Consider the following 24,411-nt stretch of genomic DNA (forward strand, 5'->3'; position numbering starts at 1 on the left):
GGGTCCAAGGCTTGCCAGCCATGCCCAGACCCCAGGGGCAGTAAAGCTTCAGTCTCGTACTCTCTTGGGCCTCGTCTGCAGGCTGCCCAGGGTGAGATCTCCTGCTTTTTCAAAGATGACAAGGCAGATCTTGGGTGCCCCACCCCACCCCCAGCCTTTGAGCGGAGCATGTGGTAAGGAGAACTTTCCAAATCCAAAGCGGTACCACTTCCCATCTCTTGCCTCCAAGCTGGGTCTTCAGGCTGCCCAGAACCCAGTCTGGATGGGTGGAAGAAAGGCGGGGGGCGTGGCCTGGCATTCCCACGCCTCCTAGACACACACTGCGTGTGGGAAGCTGGGACGCCCTTTCTCACTGGGAATGAATGTCCAGTAAATTCTGCACTCTTTCTCTGCCCCACCCCAGCAGGGCCAACCCCAGTCCCCTGCCAAACCTGCTTCTGGTGCCCTCACTCTTCCTCTGAGCTCTGCCCCTCCCAGGGCTACTGGGAAGGAACCCCGGAGAACTGGGAACAAGGTGTCTTCCGCATGGAGGGCAAGTGCCCTAATCGCGGCCTGGACTCCTGTCACCCACAGCCCCACCGGCCCAGGGCCTCTTACAATGAGGCCACACTTGCCAGCTGTACAATTTAATCAGTGCAGAGTATTTACAGAAAGAAATGTATGGGGGTGGACACTGCCCTCCACCCCCCATCCCTTGGCTGGCTCTCCGGTTCTGAGGATGGAGGGGGCAGTAAGCTGCCAGACCCGACCTCCAGGCCAGTCCATGAGATGCATCTCCCTCCAGGGGCCTTGGGGGTCTGGGTGGCAGACCCGCTTGCTCAGGGCTGAGGGGAAGCAGAGGGGATGGAGCCGGCCGTACAGTACCATTTCCACAGCAGCCTTGCCTCCTGCTTACTTTGGGAAGGAAAAGGAGGAGGAAGCGTCCCTGCCCTTAGGGCTGAGCCAAGGAGAAGGGGAGTCTCCAGGCCACAGTGGGCTCCTTTGGGGGCTCCACAGCCGCATCCCGCAAGTCTGTGTGAGGGGCTGAGCTGCTGGCCTCTCTCCACCAGTGTCCCTCCTCCCAGTGCCCTGGGGGACAGGGAGCTGGAGGGGAGGAACCCCCAAGCCGGGTGCATGGTGGGCTGTGGGCGCCCATCAGCCCCCTATCTTCCTGGGACCGCTGGGAGCCTGGCAGCTGGTGCCTGAGGCTGGTGGGGTTCCGAGACCCCTGAGGACGGTGGTGTGGGTGAGGGAGAGTGGAAGCCCAGGGAAGGAGTCCAGATGGGTCATAGCTCAGAGAGGAGTGGACAGGGGCTGGAAGCCCAGCCTGGGGGGGGGGTGAGGCCTCTGGGTGGAGGGGCCTTGGCAGACCCCCTTTGGTCCTTGGTAAGGCAGGCCCAGGGCCTCTTCTGCAGAGAGGGGAGGAGGTGCAGGCTCAAGGGGTATGTGGGAGCTGGGGAGTATGGGCCCCTCGGCTGGCCAGGGCCAGGGTAGGCGTTGGTAATGGGTTGACAGGGGTAGGCGGGGAAGGAATCAAAACTCCACAGGACTCAGGGCCAGTAGGCCACCTCACCCTTCTGTCCCCTGTGGCCAGGGGCTGCCCCTGGGTGAAAACTCTTCTAAGCCAGAGATTCAGGTGGGTGGAGACCAGTCAGGCCCCACCCGTCTCCAAAGCCAGCCCAGGCTGAGGAGGGCCCAGGGCGGTAAGGAGCCTCAGAAACCCTTTAGCCACTTTCCAGCTGGCCTTCTGACCCTCTGCTCCTCTGGCTGTCGCCAAGCCAGAGGTGTGTGTGGGGGGGAGGCGAGGGGCTCACTCCCTGTCCGGAGCAGGACTCCATTTAGAAAGCTCTAACCCCTGCCCGGAGGGACCGCTGCTCCTGGTCAGCAAAGTAGAAACAAATACTCAATTAGTGTGCAAAAACAAAACAAAAAAAACCACAAACCATCAACAACAAAACCTGGGCATAAATAAACAACGGGGCGGGGCCGGCAGGGACGGCGGAGGGCCTGCAGGCCCCCCTAGGGGCTGAGGGAGCCCTGGAAGGCTGCGGCTCGCTGCCCAGCAGCCCCGCCCCCGCAGCGCGGAGAGGGGCAGGAGGGCGGGGCGCGGCGCGTCAGACCCACTCCTGCAGGGAGCGCTTGCAGTAGAGGAGCGCGCGCGGCGCGCCCTTGCGCTGCATCCGCACCAGGGCGTAGCTGAGGCCCAGGACGGACAGGAGCAGCAGCAGCGGCGGCACCAGCACCAGCACCACGCTCACCGTCCGCGGCACGTCCTCCATCTGCACCACCACGCGGCTGCCCCCGTCCTCGCCTGTCCCCTCCCCGCCGCCCGCGCCGGCCTCACGGCCCTCCTCGCCCTCCTCGTCGTCCCCGCCCGCCGCGGGCTCTGCACCCCCGTCGGGGTTGAAGGGCGGACGGGCCACATCGGGCCATCGGGGTCCCGGCTCCACGTGCTCTTGGCAGCCCATGAAGTCCCGCAGAATGGATTTGGGGTAGCCCGGCTCCATCCGCAGGCGCTCGTTGTCGAACTTCCAGTACTTGGTGCCCTTGTAGAAGTATGTGTAGGCTGCGGGGGGGGGGGGGGGGGGGGGGGGGGGGGGGCAAGCGGGGATGAGTGGTGTCAGGCCGCGCCCCACCCACCCGCCCGAGACCCTCAAAGAAGACCAGGACATGCTGAAGGCGCCCCGGCTTTAAAGTACCCCCCCTCCTCACTTGCTGGCCTGACTACTTTCAAATCTGCCCCCTCCCAACATACAGAAGCCAGACCGGGCTCAGAGACGGGTGGGTTTGGGTCAAGGGCCTGACTATGCTTCGGTGCTTCCTGGCTGGGCTGACATTGACCGGGGTGGGACGCGGAAGGGTCTTGCAGCCCGCTGCGTCCCAGGCTACAGTCAGGCGGCCCTGCTACCCTGTCCCAGGACTGGCTCCAGCCCACACCAGAGAGGCCAGTGTCTTGCTCAGGGCCACATAGCCAGCCTGCAGCTTGGGCTGGAACAGAGCCCAACGCTGCCTTAGACAAGCTCTGCGGCCTTGGGCACCTTGCCCACATGCCTTCAGCCCCAGGAAGGGTCAAGTCTGAACTGTGGGTGAGTCTATACTCTGCTGGACACAATGAGATCAGAGCGGCTGCAGAGTGATGCCATCATACACAGACGCCATGTGACCTGCCTAAGCACCGGCAAAGCCAGCAGGGCCTCCCCTGAGCTCAAGAACCGGGAACCTGAGAACCAAGACTAATGGTTTTTCTTAAGGTCGCCGGAGACCCTGCTGGAGAAATAAAAGCCACAGCTCCCTTTTGCTCAGTTATAGTGACAGAGGTCAAGCTTCCTTTCCAGGTGGGAAAGTGGGCACCCTGGGAGGACCCTTGCCCCCCATTGACCTGAGCCAAGCTCACCCCCCTCAGGATTCAGACTCCCAGTGGGCTGCCCAGGCCCCGCTGGACTCTGCAGGGAGCAAGGCCATCCCGAGTGCCAGCTCTGGACACAGGCAGACCTGGGTTGGACTCTTGACTCCCCAACTCCCTTGTGGTGGGACTTGGGGCCCTTTACTCAAACTCGCTGGTTCAGTTTGACTGTCTGTAAAAAGGGGATGGAGACAATGCAGGAAGGATCAGGAGAGTCATGCTTTGGAAGCCCCTGGGCCAGGGCCTGACACAGTGTCCCCCATACCTGCCATCGCAATGCTGGGTGAATCCTGGGTGTGGAGGAGGGGGGATGGTGAGTGCTAGGCAGACTGCAGGGGGTTGGCCCTGGTACCTGCATCATTGCTCAGGAAGGCCCCTTTGGGAGAGGTAGGGATCCCTTGCCAGACACTAATGGGCTTGGGGTAGCCGGGGTCTCCACGCTGCGTCTCCTCATTGAAGCGCCAGTACCTGTGACCAAAAGCACCGGGTGTGGGTTTTCTTTGGGTGGGGGGGGGTTGGACTGGGGCCTTCTCGCTTTGGGGTAGGGGGTGCTCACCTGTCCTCCTGGAAGAAGAAGGTGTGACCTGTGGGTTCCCACCAGATGGCCGTGTCGATGTGGTCATAGGGGATGCCCAGGCCATAGCTGGTCAGTGGCTGTGGGTAGCCAGGCTCCAGGTTCGCTTCTCGGAAGAGCCAGTAGCGGTCACCTGCAGGAGTGGGGGATGGGCGAGGACAGGCCTGGGGCTGAGGGGGCTGGGTGGGGAGGGGACTCGGGGAATGCGATCCTGGGCCCACAAATCCATTCACATCCATGGCCACACTCACACACACACACACACTCTCTCTCTCACCACACATACACACAATCATACCCCTACACATACCCAAGACAACGCACAATGCAACTCACTTGCATGTCACCCGCACTTGGCACTCATGGGCACCTGCGACATACTCACACACGTACAAGTCACTCACTCACACCTACACACACCACACAGTCACCCTATACATGGCCTGCATTACCGCGTGAACATCTGCCCGCCCCCATAAACAGTTCTTGTACAGAGAGAGAAAAGAGGGGGAGCCCTGCTTGGCTTCTGGGCCCGGGGGCTTTTAGCATGAGCTGAGGCCGGCAGGGGGCTGGGGACACAGCTAGTCCGTTGGGGGGTGCTGCCCTTGAGGCCCTCCCAAGGGGGGTAAGGCCCCTGAGGGAGAGCTGGTGGTAGGGAGCTCTGTTGTCGCTGCTGGCAGAACCCAGAAATCCTGCCCTAGTGGGCTTGGGGGATCTGTTCTTACGAGGAGGGGCTGCGGAGGCACAAGAGGCCAGGAAGGAGGGAACTGATGCGGAGCCCCCACTTTGCGGAGGATGGACTCTCACCTCTAATAGGAGCAGCCTCTGGCCCTCAGGGGCTCGGGTGTCTCCTGGTTTCCGTCTACCTCCCCCACCCCTGCCTTGACTTGTCTCCCCCCACAGTGGACAACAGGATGACACATGCAACGTAGCCCTTTGCTCTCTTTCTCCCTCAGGCCCGCTGGGTCAGAGGCCAGGCCAGAGGCCAGGGCAGGAAGGCTGCCCAGGCCTCCCACCTGCCCCAGCTTACCTTTAAAGAAGACAAAACGCCCATCTTGGCGCTCGTAGGCAGCACTGATGTCACTGGGCAGACCACGCCAGAAGTGCCCGATGGGCATGGGATAGTTGTCCAGGACACGGTTGTGTCGAACCCGCCAGAACCAGCGGCCCTGGGGAAGGCGTGTGTGTGAGTGGGCAGAGCAAGCCTCCTCCTGGGAGAGGCATCTCCTTGATCCACCCCTTCCCAGGTCAGGGAGATCTGGAGGGGTAGCTCGGAAGGCCAGGGCGGCCCCAGGGAGGGAGCCCTGGGTGGGGCATAGGCCCCTGCAGGTCTGTGTCACCCTGGTCAAGCCCCTTGTCCCTCAGGCTGGTTTCTTCTTGGTCTAGGGTCTGATGGCTCCCCATAGGCTGCTCAGTGAAGGAGGGGTGGGGTTGCCTGGGCAGCCAGGTGGGGAAAGGCTCCAGGGAGTGGGTTGTGGGGCTTGCTCTCCTGCTCTGAGATGGGGCCAAGGGGCTAGGGGAGGCATGGGCAGGGACCAGACCTTGAACACGAACATCTCCCCACGCAGCATGGCTACTGTGTCAAAGTCCCCGTCGCAGATGTTGGGGCCATACTGGTCAGGCCGTTCCGTGGCTCGGGGCTGGGCTGGGGGGCCTGGCTTTGGGGGCCGCTCCGGCTTCCCACCTGGGGGTGGTGCCTGGGGGGGCCTGGGGGGCCGATGATCTGGCCGGCCTGGTCGCCGGGGAGTCACGGTGGGGAGAGGCCGGGTGGGCTGTGGCTGGCCATCCGGGGTGCCTGCAGAGTGGGGTGAGGGGAGTGGGAAGTCAGCAGGTAGCGCCAGAACCCAGCCAGGATGCCAGGTTCTCCTACTCAGAACCAGGGGACCCTGGGGCCCCCAGCCCGGAGGGATATTTGCCTCGGTGGTAGGCCTAGCCAGGTGCAAGTCCCTGTTTGTCCATAGTAGACCCCTCCCCCATACCAGCTATCACCCTCAGGACCTCCATCCTCCTCCATACAGCCCCCTCCTCGACCTCCCCACACTGGACGTGGGTCACTGTGCCCCTGAGGCTGCCCCTGACTCCACGTTCCCTTGGGGACAGTCCCCTCAGGACACTAGCCTGCTTCAGTGGACCAGGAAGTAGGGACACATGCAGAGGAGAGAACACGGCCCTGTGACCTCTGCCGAGGGCCCATCTCGTTGCCAGGTTGCCGGGGTGTCTGTAAGGGACTGTCTGCCATGTGCCCCGCAGGGCAGGTACCGCCAGCCCTAACAAGGGGCTCAGTGGGGCACTGGGCACAGGCCCTGACCCACAGTACTGGTCCTCAGGAGACCTTACCACTGGAGGCCTTCTTGGGTGGGGCCTGAGTGGGGGGTACCACCTGCCTCAAAGCCACTGGGCAGTGATAAGCCAACAACACTCACTGGAGAGGCTGCGGTTGGGAGCAAGAGTGGGAGGAACGGGGTCTGGGACCCCAGGGGCATTCCCAATCTGATAATATTACCACTGACCCCGAGGAGGAAAGGAGGGGTCAGTGAGGGGCTTTGGGGACCCCAGCCTGGAGCCCCCATGAAGGCCCTGGGGGAGGGCCAGGCCCTAGAGTCGGTCAGCCCTGGGTGTGATTTCTAGCCCCATCAGTTACTCACTGAGTGATGTGGACAAGTCACTAATCCTCTCTGGACCCGTTTCCTCATCTACGAAACAGGGTTAGCGGTGCTACTTATGCCTCGTCGGGCTGGGAGTTGAGAGCCGGCGTGCAGAGCTCCCCTAGCCATACGCACGCTGCCCGCTCACCGTAGAGCTGCTGGATGCCCCGGAGGTCGTCCTCGGGCAGCTGGAAGGTGTCGGTGTCCATCCACTGGTAGAACGGCGCCATGATGGCGCTGGGGTTGCTAGAGTGCTCCAGCCCTAGCGCATGGCCCAGCTCATGCACTGCCACCAGGAAGAGGCTGTTCCCTGCGGTGGGGGCGGGCAGCACAGTCAGACCTGGCCTAGCACCCGGCCACCACAGGCCCTGTGGGCTGACGCTATCAGAGAGCTGGCCCTTCTGCCAATCTTAGGAGAGGCTGAGCTGCTCTTGACTGCTGGGCCTCAAGCTTCCCCACCTGGGAAATGGGTACGATGATCCCTTCCCTTCCCTACCACCCCTTAGAGATCCTGGGATGATAGACTGAGATGGAGGGTCAGTGCTCCAGAGAAATGCGCAAGGGAAGCTCTCCCCTCCCAACCCTGTAACTGCTGAACCGGCTCAGAGGGCAATGCCCAGGGCCGGCTGTGCCTCCCCTCCCCTGCCCTGGCCAGGTGTCCTCACCATGCAGGTCAGTGCTGGAGAAGGTCCAGGGCTCATCTGCATCGAAATGGGTATCCCCGCCCAGACCAGGGCCAGGGAAATAGGCGTGAGCCAGAAAGCCCCCCGTGCCATCAAATGGTGAGCTGTCGCCGTGGAAACCAGAGGCAAAGAGTACCATGATGTCAGCCTCCTTCTGCCGCCGCAGTCGGATGTCCTCGTAGGGCACCTCCTGGAAGATCAGGGGTGTGGCCTGCTCCCACACGCGGAAGGCCCTTCGCACTGCCTCCAGTGAGTGGTACCATCCCAGCTTCTCTGTGTAGTTCTGGATGCTGCAGGTGGGCAGGGAGACAACGAGTGAACCCAGGGCCTACTGGGTTCCACTGTCCACTGCTAGCACCCACTGGGTGGGGAAGACACATGGTCCCAAGAGACATGCCTAAGATCTGAGCTGGTTCACCGACAGTGCCCATCAATACCAACCATTAGTTTATTCTGATGTGAATTTGAGAAGGAGAACTAACACTTCAAACCCGGGAGTTCATGAGGATATCACTAAATAAGGTTGCATGGCGCCCAATTAGCTTAAATAAGAAAACCATGAAGCAAATAAAAGAACAGGTGCTATGTAGCTAAGAGAAAGAACTAGACGGTTTGGAGACAAATGGCTGAGGTTTAGGAAATACTGGCCAAGCGGTTCTGATTATTGGACTGTAGGGTCAGGCTGTCCCGAGTTCAAGGCCGGGCTCTGACATGATTTACATGACCTTGGGCAAGCGACTTCGTCTTTCTGTATTTCAGTTTCTGCATCTGTAAAATGGGAAAAGGAGAGTCCTGCTCTCATCTTGGGGAGCTGGGAGGATGACGTGAATGAGCTCATGGAGAACACGGGCCCCGAGTCTGCACGTGATAAAGGCAGGAGGAGGCCTGGTATTAGCCACATAAATCAGATTAAGCTTCTGTGTGCTGGACAGATCTCCTCCATTAAAAGCTGGTTGGGCCATGACTTCGCTCTGGGGGCCTGGGGTCTAAGTGGCCACAGGAGCCGCTCTTCCTCGGGAGATGAGCTGCGGGTGGGGCCGTGGCTGGACTAAAACAGGAAGGGGATCCCTTGGGGACTGCCACGTGGCTGGGCGGCAGAGGGGGGGGATTCTTGCCAAAGGAGGAGGGTGCCTGGACCAGGGTTTTTGCAGGGGACTTGCTGTCTGCCCACTTGACAGATGCCTGGATTCCAACACCTTGCCACCCCCCCACCCCTTAGATGCCTGAAGCCCCGTGTGCCAGGCACTGCGGAGGCCCCCATCTGTGCGGCCAGCCCCCCAGCTGCTGGTGGGTGGGGCGGGGAGCCGGGAGGGAAGGAGGACAGAGCGGAAGCAGCTCCAAGGGTCCTGACCTTCGCTGGGGGAAGACTGCCTAGGATATGCGGCTGATCTTGTCAGCGTGGGAGCGGGTCGGACGGTCTATGCTGGGCACCCTGGGGTGGGCTTCTGGGAAAGGAAGCCTTCCAGACAAGCCCCCTGGGAAGCCTGAGGCCTCGGCCCAGGTGGGGAGGGGAGTAGGCAGTGTCCGGCCGATGCCGTGGGAGGGCTGCTGCCCTGGACAGCCGAGGTCCCTACCTGAAGGTCAGCTGGTAGCTGCTCCACCTCCTCCCCGTGAGGGCATAGCGTTTCCGCCGCCGTCGCAGGTTGGCTTTCACACGCACCCCAAACTGGTCTGGCACCCCGCAGCGGGGTCGCTTCATCCACCTGCATCACGGGCACAGAGTATTAAGCCCAGACCCTCCCTCCTGATGCCTGCCTGCTTTGGCTCTGCCTCTTCCAGGCAGTCCACCTTCTTCCATCCTTTTGCCTTTGGCCTCCAGTTGCCCTTTGTATGGGTGTCGTGGGGGTGGGACTCTCTCTGCCCTTCAGTTTCCTCATCAGAGAAACAGGCACGTTGACTCAGACTGGAAGACCGAGTGCCCAGCAGGGGCTCCACGAAGGTGAGCCCCCTTTCACCGGTATCACCCAGGAATGGGAGAGTTACTCCTGAGGCCCTCCGTCCGTGATACGTTATGCTCAGCGCGTGCTCAAGGATGCAATTTTGGGTCCCGTCACCTCGGTCAGACTCAGCGCGGCACCAAATGTCCCAGCCAGGGCCCAGGGCCCGCGTGCTGCTTCCCCCCATCCCCTGTGCCTGTGGCAGACATCACTAATCAATCCCGTGCTCCTTGCTGCCCAGCCCGATTCGCCTCAGGAGCTTCCGCAACACAAAGCTTCAGGCCGCCTCTCCCAGCCAGTGAGAACGAGCACAGGGAAGACCCAGCCATCTGCCATTTCTTATCTAAGCCTCTCTGTTCTGGAAACTCCACCTGCCAAACCCCTGTCAGAGCAGGCCAGAAGGAGGGCAGGTGCCACTGGGGCCTGGGAAGGGCCCGACGGAGGGACTCACGCCTTGGTTTCTTCATCGAGCACGCCCGTGACGGGAATCCCATAGAAGCGCTGCATCTCGGCCAGGGCTGAGGCCAGGATCTGGGCGGAGCGCATGGTGGACATGTGACGGCTCGGCTGGGGCAGGTAGCCGTAGAGCCTCAGCCAGTTCTGCAAAGGAGAGGCCACCCCTGCCTCAGCATGACTGGCGCCGCTACCTCTGAACACATGCAGCCTGCACCCGATGACCGCCTGCCAGGGCTGCCACCCCCTCCTGCTGCTGGTGACCGTGTGAGCCTTCGTACTGCTCTCCCCGTGTCCACTCCTGCGGTCTGTTCTCACACAAGAGCCAGAACAAAAGGCCTTTACAAGTCAGGTCTGGTCAATCTTCTGCTTCTGCTTAGAATCCTCCAAAGACTTCCCAGCTCAGAGAAAAAGCCAGTTCTTACAGGAGCTGCCAGGCCCTCCTTACCTGCCCCCTGCCTCAGCCCTCAGCCCTCACTCCCCGATGGTCACTACCCGCCTCCCCGATGGTCACACTCCTGCCTCAGGGCCTTTGCACTTGCTGTTCCTGCTGCCCAAATACTCTCTCTCAGGCATCTGTATGCTTCCCACCCCCGTTTTCCTCGGTCTCTGCTTTCACCTCACCTTGTTGGAGGGGTCTTCTCTGACAACACAATGTTAAAAGAAGACCCCCATGTGCATACTGTGCATTCTCTCTTGTCCTTCCCTGTACTTGTCGTCTAACACATTATATATTTCACTTTGCTGTTTATTGTTTGTCTTCCCCCATTAGGATGGGAACTGTGTCCGTGAGGACAGTCCACAGTAGCTGTCCTTATTATTGTACTGGCCGCTCCAGGGCGGGCCCCCTACCATTCCTGGCAGACTGCTGGGGACCCTGAAGGGTTCAGAACCTCTTGAGGTCTCACCACGTAGGAAAACCAGCCCCTTGGTGCTGCTCCCCTGCAGACTGTAAGCCTCTCGGAAGAAGAGCAGATGGATTAGGGCAGCCCACCCAGGCCCAATAGGGTGGGACAGGAGACCTGAAGTTCAGTCCCTGCTTTGCCACAAACGCTTTGTTCTCACCGGGCCTGAGTTTTCTCAGGGAACAATTGGGCAGCCCTGGGAAAAGTGGCTGGCACACAACGGGGGTGCCGTCCCCTTCCAGAGCTTGCGGGGCAAGTCTCCTCCTCCATCTATCCATCTGTCCATGCATCCACCGCCCCCCCACCTCCTGCCAAGTGTTTCTGTGGCGCCCTCTCCGTGCCAGACGCCGTACCAGCTGGAGGCTGTGGAGGACCGCGGGAGAGGTGTGCTGACCTCCAGGGGCTTCCAGGCTCCCTGGAGAGACCAGGTGTTCCCGCAGAGGGAGGGCTTCACGCCTGCGAGTCTGCGAGCAGACATGACTGTCACAGTCACAGCTGGAGGATGGGATCCCTGATGAGCCAAGCTGAATTGTGCTAAGAATCCATCCTGGCTGTGACAGCATGGTGACAGCCACGCGAGGCTGCTGGTGAGCACAGAGGCCGGGGACTGCTATGGGCTCTGGCCACATGGAAGTGTCCTTTGTACTTTTCCTGTTCCACCCTGGGTCTCTGGGGGCCCCCCAGGGTGAGGGCACCTGAGGCCTGCTCTCTGGGAGGCTCTGGAAGGTTAAGGCTGCACATCAAAGTCCCATAAGGCAGGGTGATGGCCAGATATGGTGGTTGCCGTGGACCAACAGCCCTGTGTCAGCTGGCCAGGGCCACGCCCATGTCTGTTTGCCACCAGCGTCACATCCAAGTCCTCAAGGACTTGCTCCCTGAGTGCCACCTGCCAGCCCCCCGGCATGGCTGGGCGGCCCACCCAGCCGGCTCAGCGGTGCCCAGGTGGCCGCTGGAGGGAGTGGCTGCTGAGCGAAAGAGGGTGACATGGACAGGTGCCCGGCCGTAGCTTCCAGGCCTCTCAGGCCCTGGGAAACAGCCATCAGCTCTGGTGACAGAGCTGGGGACAGATTCTGGCCCAGCCACTTCTGAGGTGTGGCTGCATGCCTCCTGTGTTTTAGGCTGTCGTCAGACTAAAGACCGCCAAGTTTTTATTTATTTCCAGGTGCACAAGTTAGTGCTGTTAAAAAAAAAAAAAAAATCAAACATCTACTCATCAAGTGCTGTATTTACTGAAAACCATGTCAGGCCGAAAAGGAGGCAGGAGAGGACCCCAGAACCCCGGCCATTCAGAGGGGAGCTTCTGTCGCCGAGCAGCTCCCCTGCCCTGGGACGGTGGCTGGAGCAGCGGAGCTGGGGCCGCCGGAGGGGTCAGCAGGCCGGCTGGCCCGGGGCACTGCCCTCCAGGAGGCACTGGGGAGGAACTTGCAGAGGTAAAAAAAAGCCCACTTACGGGGTGGGCCAGACCAGGACCTGCCTCATCGCACAGGTTTCTTTCTTTCTTTTTTTTTTTTTTAAGATTTTATTTATTTATTTGACAGAGAGAGACACAGAGAGAGAGGGAGCACAAGCAGGGGGAGCGGGAGAGGGAGAAGCAGGCTTCCCGCGGTACAGGGAGCCCGATGCGGGGCTCGATCCCAGGACCCTGGGATCATGACCTGAGCCGAAGGCAGATGCTTAACGACTGAGCCACCCAGGCGCCCCTCGCACAGCTTTCTGTGAGGATTTGATGGGGGGTCCTCACCACTGCCTGGCAATGTGCCGTGTAGGGAAAGGTGCTCAGTAAATGTATTATTAATGACAAAGGCCTGTCTGGTTGTCCCTGGAACGGCAGCCTTTTGCCTCTCCTGAGAGAGTTGAAGGGTTTGGTCTCCCACAGGGCCTTAGCGCCAGGTGGCCTCAGGTGAGGGCAAAGCAGCAGGGGGAGGCCCTGAGGCAGCCCCCCGCCCAACTGACCCTCCATGCCCCTCTGGCCCAGGGCTCCTTCCCTGTTCTTCCCAAGCACGGGAAACCTCTCCTGAGGGTCTGTGTGTATGGGAGGGGCAGGGTGGGAAGTCCACTGCCTGTAATGGGCAGTTTCCCAAAGAAGCCAGGGCAGACACAGAAGGCAAGGCGGAGATGCGAGGCCAGCTCTGACAGTGAGAGGGGGTGGCGGGAGAGGTGGAGCTGCCTGCTGACAGAGGAGGGCGCCTCTACATCACCTATTTGCATAAGGTAAAAATATCTCAGGGAGCGCAATCACAGGCCACCAAGGGGCTGATTAGTGGTGTCTGCAGTGACAGGGGGAGGCTCAGGCTGGGGCCCTGGGGAGGGAAAGGGAGGGGAGCTAGGCCTGTCTGCAGTAAAGAGCTCCAGAGCCCAGCAGGGCCGACGGGGATGAGAGGCCTCTACTCCTGGGGGCAGCTCAGGGGCTGCCAGGAAGGTCCCATGGGTGCCTGTGGACCCTCCTTCCCACAGACAAGCACCATTGAGGTCTTAGGGAGGCCAAGAGCTTCCATCTCAGCATCAGCCAAGCCTTGAGCCCTCAGTCTCCTGGTGACCAATGCCCTTGGCCACGGCCAGGATGAGAAGCCAGGCCGGGGAGCAATGGCCTGTGAGGGAGGAGAGCAGATACGCGGCCTGGGAGGAGAGCAGATACGCGGCCTGGGCCGAGCAGCCGAGCCCCAGAGCAAGGGCGGAGAAGCTGCTGGAGCCTGCCTGACTCTGGCAAACTTGTGCTCAAGGCTGACTGCCAAGTGCCCATGAGTCTACAACACCCGTAGGGCTGTGTGGGCTTTTCCTGTCCCGTGTGTCTGGGAGGATGTTTCTCTCCACCCTACTGCTGGACTGAGTGTGACAAACCCAGAAGGTGAGGACGCGGAGGGAAAAGAGCATGGGATCGGGGTGCACAGGTGTGTGACAGGGGCTGCTTGTACCCCTAAAGTCCTAGCTTGCTGACATGCTCTGCTGCCATGGGCGAAAAGGGGGTCGTGATTCCCAAGGTCATGACCAACCTCCTAGTCTCAAACTTGAGGGGGAGCTCCTGCTCCTATTGGTGACTGTAAAGTCTGTCCTTTACAAAAGTAGCCTCCTTTTCTTCCTTGTTACCTAGAGTCCCATAGGTGGGGTAATGCTAAGCAGTGAAACTTTGTTTCTCAGGTGGGGAAACTGAGGCACAGATGGGTCAGGAAGCAGCAAAGTAGGGAGGAGCTCCTCTATGAGAGCCACTGTCCAGGGGGAGGCAGGGAAGGTTGAAAAGAGCTCCAGGGCCCATGCAGAGAGCACCTACTCACCCGGCTTCTTCCAGCCATTTCTTTCCTGAGCTCTAGGCCCCATCCCATAAGTATGTATAGATGTGGGGCACCTGGGTGCCTCGGTAGGTTAAGTGGCTGCTTTCAGCTCAGGTCATGATCTCAAGGTCCTGGGATCGAGCCCCGGGCGTCAGGCTCCCTGCTCAGTCGGGAGTCTGCTTCTCCCTCTGCCTCTGCCCCTCCCCCCGCTCATGGTTTCTCTCAAATAAGTAAATAAAATCTAAAAAAAAAAAAAAAAAAGTATGTATAAATGCTTCAGGTGAGTAGCTAACCCCAGGTAAGGAAACGTGGGGCCATCAGGAGTCTGAGGAGAGATTCCTGGCCCCCCGGCCCCTGGGAGAGGCCATGAACACGGTAGCAGAAGGCTGAGAACCTGCCGCGGGCCGGGCAGTTTACCCTCATCCCATTCAACGCTCACAAGTACCCCGTCCCCATTATACAGACAGTGAGGTTCAGAGAGGGCGAGTGGCCCACCCAGGGTCACACAGCTGTCTGGCTAGAACTGGAGCCTACAAGCAGTGCTCCTGGCCCAGGCCGCTTGTGAAGTAGCACCAGCTCCCGAGGAGCAGAGCCAGCACAGCACTGGGGGAGGGCATCTAGTCCTCCCCACACCCCACCTCTCTGGCTGGGTCTGGGCGCTGGGCCGCGTCAGCAGGGCTGCCCCCCAGAATTGCTGAGACAATGCCAAGGCAGGCCCACGGGGAGGGTATGTCTGAGAAGGAGCTGCGGATCGATACTGTGCATGAAGCGGCTGTGGGGGGCGGGGGGAGGGGAGCACGCCTGCTGCCACCACAGCCAGCTCCCCAGCTGCCGGCCTCAGAGTGCTGGGGCCGCTCCCACCGCCTTATCGGACCCAGCTCTCTGCAGTCCAAGCACGCCCTGGCAGGGTTGCCGGTCAGGCATAAAAGGCATCTGGTCAGGGCTGCCGGTGACGGACCCGGACCTTCCATGGTGTGAAGTCCCTGTCTGTGCTGTCTCCCTTACCTGTATCTTGGTCTGTGGGCTCTTGGGAGCAGGCCAAGGCCTTGCCTGCCTCTGCACTCCCAGTCTTGGCCAGCACAGAGCCGGTGCCGAAAGAGATTAGTAATCCTGGGAAGCCACAGACCCTGCAGATGCAGAGCATGCACCCCGGGGCCACTGGGCCCACCCTCTCCAGGGGATCTGAGCCAGGAGCCCATTCACCAGGGAGGTGACCCAACCCAGCCCTAGACTCATCCAGCCTCAGTCTGCAGAAGACCTCAAGGCCGTCGAATCCAGCTACCTCACTGAAGCCTCTATGGACCATAGCGGGGCCCAGGACTCTTGCAGCCTGCACCCCTGCAGAGATGGGGTGCCCACTGCCACCAAGGTAGCCCATTCTGTCTTTGGGCATCAATTACTGTCGGAAAGCTGCTCCTCAGGCTGAGCAGAAACCTGCCTCCCAGGGACACCTGCCCCTGGGTCCCGACTGCTTGTCTGCCAAACAGGCCTTCGAGTGATGGAGGGGGGCTAATTAAGCTTCTTTGAGCCCCCTGTTCCTTCCTTGCAAAGCAGAGTCAGTATTATCACTCCCTTCCCACCACACAGGGATGATAGCACAGACGACCTAGATCAAGGCCAGTGAGGAGAGGGGGCACCAAGCCAGGCCCCCTGTCCTTGGTGGATCCTTTACCTTTCGAGGCAGCACGGTCCGTATTTTAGCAGTTCCAGAAGAACACACTTGCTTATTTGGGGCTCAAGCTGCCCTCCCCCACTATGTTACAGTTGCAGCTGGGGAAGGGGCTCTGGGTGGCAGGGGGAGTAGGAGGGGTGGGGGATGTCCAGCCAGGGAAGCAGGAAGGAGGTGGTTGCCTGAGTTCCTGGGTTTCTTTACCCTGCCCCCTACCAGCTTGCTCCTGCAATCCTTAACCTGGAGGGGAAAACAGATGGGTCCTTTGGCCAGTGGGGCGGGATGAAAGTGTCCTGTTTGCTAGTGGTTTGGGGGCTGGCTGAGAGCCAGGCCTTGAGGCCTCACCTGGAAACTCTCCTGTAGGCGTTATCATTGCTGATAGGGCTACTCACGGGGCAAAGCCTGGGTGGCTGGATAGGTTGGGGGATGGCCAAGGGCAGCTCTGCCCCACCCCTACAACCTCCTTCCCGCCTGGCTCCAGCCCCGCAGGCTCCCCACAGGATGGCACCCTGCAGCCTTTTGCCCAGCATGCAACAGCAAATGCTACTTGCTGCTCATTGTCACTGTGCTTGGCCACCATTTGCAGGCGCTTCCTGTGTACCCAGTGCCATGCTCCAAAATGCTCAACGTGAAGCTGGGCTCTCACCCCTCCAGGGCGGCAGTCAGTCCTGGGAGGACAAGGTAGTTCTCAGGGCTAAGGGCCAGCCCTGGAAAGCTGCTCCACACCCTGGCCTCCCGGCTCTGGCAGCTCGACCATCGGATGGCAGTAGGATGGGAAGCATCTCTACAGGCTGGATGATGGCTGGCACCTAGGACCTCATCTGTCTGTCCAGCTGTCAGAGATTGAGTTGGGTCTTCTTGCTTATTACCTGCTGTTCCCACCAGGGCCGTAGGATCTGGTAAGAGGCGCCCTTCTTTGTCTCTCTGATCCAAGCCCAGCTTGTGTACCTATGCTCTTCTTGCCTGGGGATGCAGCATCTGGGCTACCTCCCCCAAAGGGCCCAGTCACATTCATCTGTGGGGTCCTGCCAGGACCTTGTGTGGTGGAGGGCATCTGAGCAGACAGCCCCCGACCCCTCTCTGCTTCTGCTGCCTCAGAGACCACATCTCCAGGTCGGAAAGCAGAGCTGGCCATGGGGCTCGGCCCCCGCCTGAGTGGCCGGCTGTGTGAGCCACATCAACCTTGGGATGACATGGAAGATGCCAAATGTCTTAAGTCTGTCCGGGCCGCAATAACAAAAATACCATAAACTGGGCAGCTTATAACATGCGTTGCACAGAGTTCTGGAGGCCCCGGCTGTCCAAGATGAGGGTGGCAGCATGGCTGGGTTCTGGGGAGGGCTCTCTTCTGGGGTGCAGACTACCTACTTCTTGCTGTGCCCTCACATGGCGGAAGGGGCAAGGGAGCTTTCTCGGGCAGCTTTTGTAAGGGCACCAATCTCACTCAAGAGGGCTCCATCCTCATGACCTAATCACCTCTCAAAGGCCCACCTCCTAATACCATTGCCTCGGGAGTCAGGTTTCAACCTATGAATTTGGGGGAGTATGCCAAATTCAGTCTTATAATCCGAGGTGGGGGGCAGTGGTGACCACAGCAACCCCCATAGCTGGCCTCAGGCAGAAGTCAAAATCCCAGCTGGGCAGAGGTGAGGATAGCAGGGAGCATCTGGTCAAGGCCCCAAGGGGCCGGAACCGAGCGCTCGGCAGGGCGGGGCTCTCCCAGGGCTGCGGTGTTACCATTCTGAGTTGGCCTCAGAGCGCACAGGCCATGAGTGCTGGGGGGTCTGGAGAAAGTCTCCTGTGGGGGATCTGGGTGTGTTTCTGGGTCATTTCTTCTGCTCCTTGGGGTGGGACAAAGGAAGGCGTTTTCATCCAGGGGTCAGAATGGGCAGGTCAGGCAGATAGGCTGTTCAAACAAGCACACGCCTCTGGGCTGTTCTCTGCGTGGAGGCAGCTGACCGCCTGGAGCTTGGACCTTGGGGCAGCCCCAGCACTGGGACCTGGCAGAGGACTGAGCGGGAAGGGCAGGGCCCAATGGGACGGCAGGTCCCTGGCCGCGCCAATCAGCCCAGTTCTCTGGGTTTTGAAACAGACTATGGAGAGGAGTGGTCTGTGAGTAGAGAAGAGAATGAAAAGTGGAGCGAAGGCGAAACTTCTGCAGGTTCCGGGTGACCTGATTCCTTAGTCCGGTGAAACTGTCCTGGGAGGAGGAAGAGGGAAGGGAGAGGGGCTGGCCTTGACTCAGTTGTCAGGCCACTCAGAGAAGGTCCCAGTCATGGCCCGACTGGGTCTTAAGTCTGGAGCTACGGGGGTTCTGCGGTGAGGGCCAGGCCTAGGGGTCTCTGATGCTGGTCCTTGGCTAGCACGGGCCTGGGGACAGTTCTCCCATGGCATCCTGGCTGGTTGCTAAAGCTGTTTGACTTTTTGGGCCCAAATCTGGACAGACTTGACAGACTCCAAAGAACAGCCTGTGCCCCAAAGCCAACTGTAGTTGCTGGGATAGTCCACCTGTCTCTACCCCTCTGTCTACCTTGGCTTCCAACATCAAGGGTCCTCTACCTTCCAGAGTCTCCTCCAGCAATGCCCCAACCCAGGATTTCCCCCAGGAGACAGCCTGCAGGCCAGTCACAAATCTCTAGCCAGAGCCACCCCAGGCTTAGGGCCCTGGTCTGTGGGTACTCAGGGCTGATGGTGCAGGCCCTGGGCTATGGGTACTCCCTCAGCTGGGAGAGGAGGGGAGTGATGGAGGAGCAGAAGCAAAGGAAAGAGAGTAAAGCCCCTCCAACTATAGGTCCCAGCGCCCCATCCATCCAGGATGCCAATTCACAGGCATGGCCACCAAATTCCAGCTTGATCCATAATTGCTTCCTGTGCAGAGATGCCATTCCTTTTTTTTTTTTTAATAAAAATTTTATTTATTTGAGAGACAGAACGAGAGAGAGCACAAGCATAAGGGGGGGGGCGGTCAGAGGGAGAAGCAGACTCCCTGCTCAGCTGGGAGTCTGATAAGGATGCGATCCTGTGACTCCAGGATCATCACCTGAGCCGAAGGCCTTCACTTAACCAACTGAGTCACCCAGGTGCCCGCAGAGATGCCATTCTTAAATAGATTGTAAACTCCTCAAGGGTGGGTCTATGACTTGCAGTCCTTGGCTCCTCCTCTCCAGAGTAGCAAGGTGGGCCTAATAAGCACTCTCTACCCAGTACCTGGATAGGAGTCCCCACCAGCAGGAGCTCCCTATAAGCCCCTGCCTGACCGCCGGTGTGAAATGAGGGGGCAGCTGGACTGGGCATGGGCTGGGCTCCCACTCCACCTCCTGCCAAGGCCTGGCTCCCGCAGCTTTCCCTGGCCAGGCCAGGGAGGGAGGGCAGAGCAGGTGGGGAACTGGCTGGGAGGTGTAACTTGAGCCGGGAGGAATTCCCTGCCCTTCCTCCATGCTTTTATTAAAGTAGGGCGGGGAAGGGCAGGCTTCCATCGGAAAAATCTCCCAGGCTGCCGGGGGAGGTGGGGAAGCCGCCGGGGGGCTGGGAGGGAGCACCGGCCCGGCTGCAAATAGAAGGCACTCAGGCCCACAGCCCGGGCTGCGGGAGGCTCCAGGCCGGCCCAAGGGCACCGAGGCCCGAGCCTACCGGGGTTGGCACAGAGGCGCGTCTCTCCTCCCACCCCCTCACTCCTGCCCAGTCCCACCCCTCTCCTAGTCCGGGGCAGGGAGTCGGGTCTTAGAAGTCTGGACAGAAGGGACCCAGCTTTTACTGGGGCAACGAAGCTAGCGTCCTCACTGTCCGTGCTCGGGAGGACCGCGCTGGGCGACCCCGTGGGAGGCGGCGTGTGGTGGTGGGGTTGCTGGTTGGACCCCACTCTGCGCCCAGGAGGCCGCGCCTGGTCACTAGCGGGACCCATCCGGAGACGGGGCTCCGGAGGGACGTCAGGCGGGCTCCTGATAACACGTTCGGAGTGTGCTCTCTCCGACCCAGGCCTCGCGTAGGGGCGCTAGTGGAAGAAAGCGCCGGGGGGAGACAGGATCTTTCTCGGACCCACCTGGCCATGGGGCGGCTTCCGCGCAAGAGCCCAAGGAAGTCGCCAAAGCGCCCCGCAACCCGAGACTGCGCTCTCGGAGGTTCGCACCCCTTCCCCCGCTCCCGGCCCGCCGCGCGCGGCTCGCTGTCACCCAGACCAGAGGCTACCGAGGCGGGAGAGCTGCCCGCTCCGCCCGTGGTCCCCCCAGGGCAGCCCCCTCCCCACTCGCTGAGAACGTCACGGCGCGCCCGCAGGACTCTCGAGGAATCAGCCGCGCGGGGAGAGGGAAGGAGGGGAGCGAGGGCTGGGGGCAGCAGAAGCGACTCCCGGGACCCGGGCTGGGGCGGATCAGTGACCGGGGCAGGGCCGTAGGGGTCGAGTGGGCGCGAGTCCTACACCCTCCAGGATTTGGGATGAGGTGCGCCGCAGAGGGCGAGCTGGGGAGGGGCAGCTAGGTGGCCCCTTTCTTCCCTGCCCCCCATCTCTAGGACGGGGGCTCGTCTCCGCGCCCTCCACCCCTCGCCCCAGGCCGCGGGCGTGGCTCCCTCCCGCCCCCCCCCAAACCCCCAGCCCGCCGCGGAGGAGCCGGGCGGGGGGTCCTTACCTCGGCTTTGACTTCTGCGTCCTCCGCCGCCGCGCCGCGGCCCAGGAAGCCCAGAAGCACCAGGAGCAGCGGCAGCAGTCGCGGCCGCGCCGCCGCCTCCCGGCCGCCGAGGAGTCTGCCCGCCCAGCCGGGCCGTCCGGGCGCGCTCGGGTCGCTGCCCATGCTCTCGGCGCCTAGCCCGGCCGGGCGCGCTACACGCAGGGCTCGTCCGCTGGCCGGCGCCGGGGCCCCGCACGCGGCTCGGAAACTTGCGACGCTCCCTGGCTCCCCGCCGGGCGGGCGCGCGGCAGACCTCTCGGTCCTTGTCCCCGCCCGAGCCGCTTAGGTCCCCTCGGCAAATTCCCACGCCCGAGGAGAAGCCGGCAGGGCAGGTCCGGGCGCGCGGAGCCGGCCCGCGGGGGGAGGTGGCCGGCCGGAGCCGCCCGCCGCGGGGTCCCGCAGCCTTGGCGCCCGGGGCCCGGCTCCCGAAAGCTAGCGCAACTCCTGAGCCTTTGTCTGGCTCAGCGCTCCGGCCGCCCGGTCCCGCGGCGCCCCCTGCGCGCCCAGCTCCCTCTGTCCATGCCCGGGGCCGGGTGCTGCCCAGAGCGCGCACCTCCCGCCCGGGGACTCTGCTCGCCCCGCGCCCGCCCGGGCCCGGGTCCCCGCGCAGTCCCGGGAGGAGGCGCAGGGAGCCGGTCGGAGCGAGTGAGCGAGCCAGGGAGCCGGCGCCCGACGTCCCCCGCGAGTTCGGCGCAGCTCGGGGAGCTCCCAGCCCTCCTCCCCGCGCGCCGCTCTTAAAGGGCCAGTGCTCGCTCCGCGCGCCGGCCCGGGCGGGGGCCAGCGGCGGTACCTCAGCCGGAGGGCTTCTCGGTAGCAGGTGCCGGCGTTTCCTTCCGACTGAGCGGCCCTTTTACTCTTCCCAGGAGGAGGGCATCCTTGCCAGCTCGCCCCCGTCACTCCCACGGTGCTTGTGGAGAGAAGGTTTGACACCCGCCCCTTCCTAGCAACCCCCTAGAGAGGGAGGGAACAAGGAGGAAGAAAGACTCTTCTTTCTCCCACCTGGGGGGTGTGTAGGGATACTAAGGCAGCGGAGGGCAGGAAGGGAAGCTGAGGGAAGAGGGACCCAAGTGTTCTGCCTTAGGGGAAAAAAAGATAAAAATCTAGCGGCTTGTTGGCCCCAGGGGCCTTTTCCAAAGCCTCGGGATGTCACTGGTCCTTGAGTGACCCTCCTCAGTTGCCCAGTGAGTTTGGGCACCTTGCACGGGCAAGAGCACAGGTTTCAGAGGGAGGCAGTTGCACTTTTTGCCACTTACCTGCCGCCTCCAGTATGCTTCTGCTGTCTCCACACTTTGGCTGTCCAAGCAGAGGACATTGTTTTGTGCAAGTGAACTGTAACAGTGCAGTTCCACAAGGTGATGGGCCAGTGGGCAAAACTTCCACAGAGCTGAGCTGAAAGTGCTAGATTTAACCCTATTGCAGGAGCAGCTTAAGATCCCTCTGTGTGGATGCAGACGGCCTGGGGTGGTGGTGGGGGGGGGCCGGTCTAAAGTCCGCAGAGGCTGTGAATCCAGATGGACAGCAGTCCTGGCCCCACAGACTGGCCCTAGGGTTGCAAGGTGAAGACCCGGTGGGGAGGGCAGGAGGGTGGAGACCTTTCCTTTCCTCTGCCACTTCCCAGCACTGGGAATGGGAACTTTCCCTACCTGAGGGCAGTTTCTCTAGAGTAAGCCCTCGGGTGGCCAAGCCCGCCTCACCTCCTGGAAGTCACCAGAGATCTGGCTGAGCTTGGAAATGGCATGTTCAGAGACCTGGCAGGTAAGGAAAAAGACCACTGAAAAAGAAAACAGAAGTTAGACTTTATTCAAAAAAACTATTGCAGTAGGGGAAGACAGATTCCACTATAGAACTGGACCCAATTCCAAATACGACCTGAACAGGGGTGATTTATAGCCAAGAAGCAAGTGGAGTGGGAGGTGGGGATGGGGGGGGGGCGTTCTGGCTGAAGGTGGACCAGGGAGATCAGATATCACCTGTGGGGGTTGGGGGTTGTAGGGATGCCTAGCGTGATAAGATCTCAGGGTGGGAAATTCTGAATAAACTGATTTAGCAGGATTCTTATTAAACTGGATTCTAGAAGGAAGTACACAGAAGGGCCTCCTTGGGGAGAAGGTTCAGGGGGATCCTGACTAAAGTTTGGTCAAGCAAAGAATCTTTGCCAGTCTCCCCCCTTGCTCAAGTGAAGAAAAGAAATTCTTCTTTCCTCTGAACAACATAAGTCTATTCCTTATGTGGTTGGTGACAATAGATAATTGCTGTTCTGTACGACACACAAGACCTTTAATGAGAGTAATACCTTGAAGAAAAGTAGATGAACACTTAGAGATGGAATCAATATGTGTACCCAACTTCACAGACCTTCAGAGATTTACCAAAAGTCCCGGGACCTGTTATCCTTCCTTGGCGGTGTGAGTTAGAATGGCAGTGAAATGTTTTCTTCATTCACCTCTCGAACCTTCCTGGTTATGGCAAAGATGTCCGGTAGATTGTTGGGTTTGAATATGCACTAGTTACTTCTGACCACTGGGCAAGTGCCCCCTTCTGTAACCAGGGTCATATGGAGAATGGCTCGCTGGGTTTCTTGTAGTTGGCCAGTCACTGATTCGAGGCCCATGGTGATATTATCCAGGGACAAGGTGAATGGCTTCAGCAATGAATAGATGATTCTGTTGTGGAATCTAACTTCTTGAGCCAGGTGATAAATTCCTAGGGATGGTACCCAAAAAAGTGGCAAACTTTTCCCCCAAAAGTCGAGAGGTCCTGGATGGAACGCAGGCCCAGTTCTGTGGCTGTTTTTTCTACCTCACCTTCCCAGGAACAGAGATCACCATTCGGAGGATCTGGGATGTCATGGATACCTCTTGTTCTTACAGTGAGAGCGAGGTGACCCTGAGGGAGGGGGAGGTTGTTTTAGAGAGAATTTAAGAATGCAAGAAGATTGCAGGAAATAGAGTAAGGTGAAGAGATTTGGTAAGATTGACGAGGTAGCAAGAGCTGGTCCAGTTGGTAGGGGACAGCCAAGAAGCATGGGTTCCCCAGACAAAGTCAGAACCCTCGGGAATTAGCCAGGGGTCATAGAAATAACCATCTGATGGCTGAGGATAACCAGAGAATGCTAATTTTGAGGATGGGGGAGAAGCTGTGTCTGGAGGTGGTTTCTGTTTGGTTGGGCTGGGTCTGAGAAACCAGGTAGGAGGTGCCGTGGGGACATTTTCGTTCCCATGAGGGATCTCCAGGGAACCCTGTCGTGGCTTGGGGCTTTTATGTTGGATTTAGTGCCATTTAGGTAAGTGTGACAATAAATGCTCATTCTCGGAAAAGGGCCTGTGGTAAAATTACAATGGAAAAGACGAGACCCTTGTGAGGATGGACTGGAATAGTGCGGGGTTTTCTCGCAAGGGGTAAGTATCTGGGTTGACACGGTGGAGGCCGAGCTGCTTTCCTTTCTTGCTGCACCTTTATGGTTTTTCCAGGCTTCTGTTTCTGGCCGTTGAGGCAAGGGGCAACTGCTTGGTCCAAATAAAAGCCAAAGAGTCCAAACTACCGTTTGTCTCCTATACTCTGCATTTTGTCCTTTTCCATGGGAGTCGTGTTGAATAAGCCCCACACTCTAGAGATGAACTTGGGGACTGTGGAGCAGCCATCTTGGTGTTTCCAAAGTCTATCTGAATGGCTTAAACCTCCAGCTTTCCCCATCCAGTTCTTCCTGAGTCTGAAGCTACCATTTGGGCCATGTGGATTTCTTTTATGATTGCCTGAGGAGTCGTCCTAAAATAGTGCTCTCTCAGGGGCAGGTGAATAATCTCACCAGGGGTCTAGGCCCTGAAAGCAGGATGCAAGGGCGTAGTCCCAAGGCTTGGAAACCCTTGGATTTCTGGGCTGGGCAGGGAGGAGCCTGCCGATGTAGCATACTTACCAGTCAGTTTGTTTCTTTAGGTCGCGTCTGAATTTGTTGTGCCGTGTCCCTCAGTTTTTACCATAGTAGTCTACTGGGATAATAACAGTGCCCCTAGAAGTTCTGCAATTTGGGGTCTGTTTTTGACTGGGGGGACTGGCTGCTGTCAGAATCCTCTCTGTTTTACGTGCCCGAGTCACGTTCTACCCCAAAGGCATAGCAGCTGCAGTATGTACGTTAACCTTTATTCCTTCTGCTCTTACCGGAAGCCCAAGTAAGAGCAATTAACTCAGCAACCAGGGCTGATTTGACATTTGGCAGGACTCAATATTCTAGAGGTTTGT

At 59.9% G+C, this 24,411-nt stretch overlaps 1 protein-coding gene across 1 annotated transcript; it reads right to left on the reverse strand.

Moving 5' to 3' along the window:
• Positions 1 to 610: 610 nt before the first annotated feature.
• MMP15 (matrix metallopeptidase 15) lies at positions 611 to 20,861 on the reverse strand. Its single transcript, XM_006732792.3, has 10 exons — positions 20,137 to 20,861; positions 9,673 to 9,821; positions 8,859 to 8,987; positions 7,267 to 7,574; positions 6,750 to 6,911; positions 5,498 to 5,751; positions 4,987 to 5,125; positions 3,939 to 4,089; positions 3,735 to 3,850; positions 611 to 2,545 (listed from the first exon to the last, which is right to left on the reverse strand). Exons 1-10 carry the CDS (start codon positions 20,296 to 20,298, stop codon positions 2,094 to 2,096), a joined length of 2,022 nt encoding a protein of 673 aa, XP_006732855.2. The 5' UTR covers positions 20,299 to 20,861; the 3' UTR covers positions 611 to 2,093.
• Between the last annotated feature and the right edge of the window lie 3,550 nt (positions 20,862 to 24,411).

This window comes from Leptonychotes weddellii, chromosome 16 (genome assembly GCF_054177405.1).
Source record: "Leptonychotes weddellii isolate Sample4059 chromosome 16, ASM5417740v2, whole genome shotgun sequence".
Lineage (NCBI taxonomy): Eukaryota > Metazoa > Chordata > Mammalia > Carnivora > Phocidae > Leptonychotes > Leptonychotes weddellii.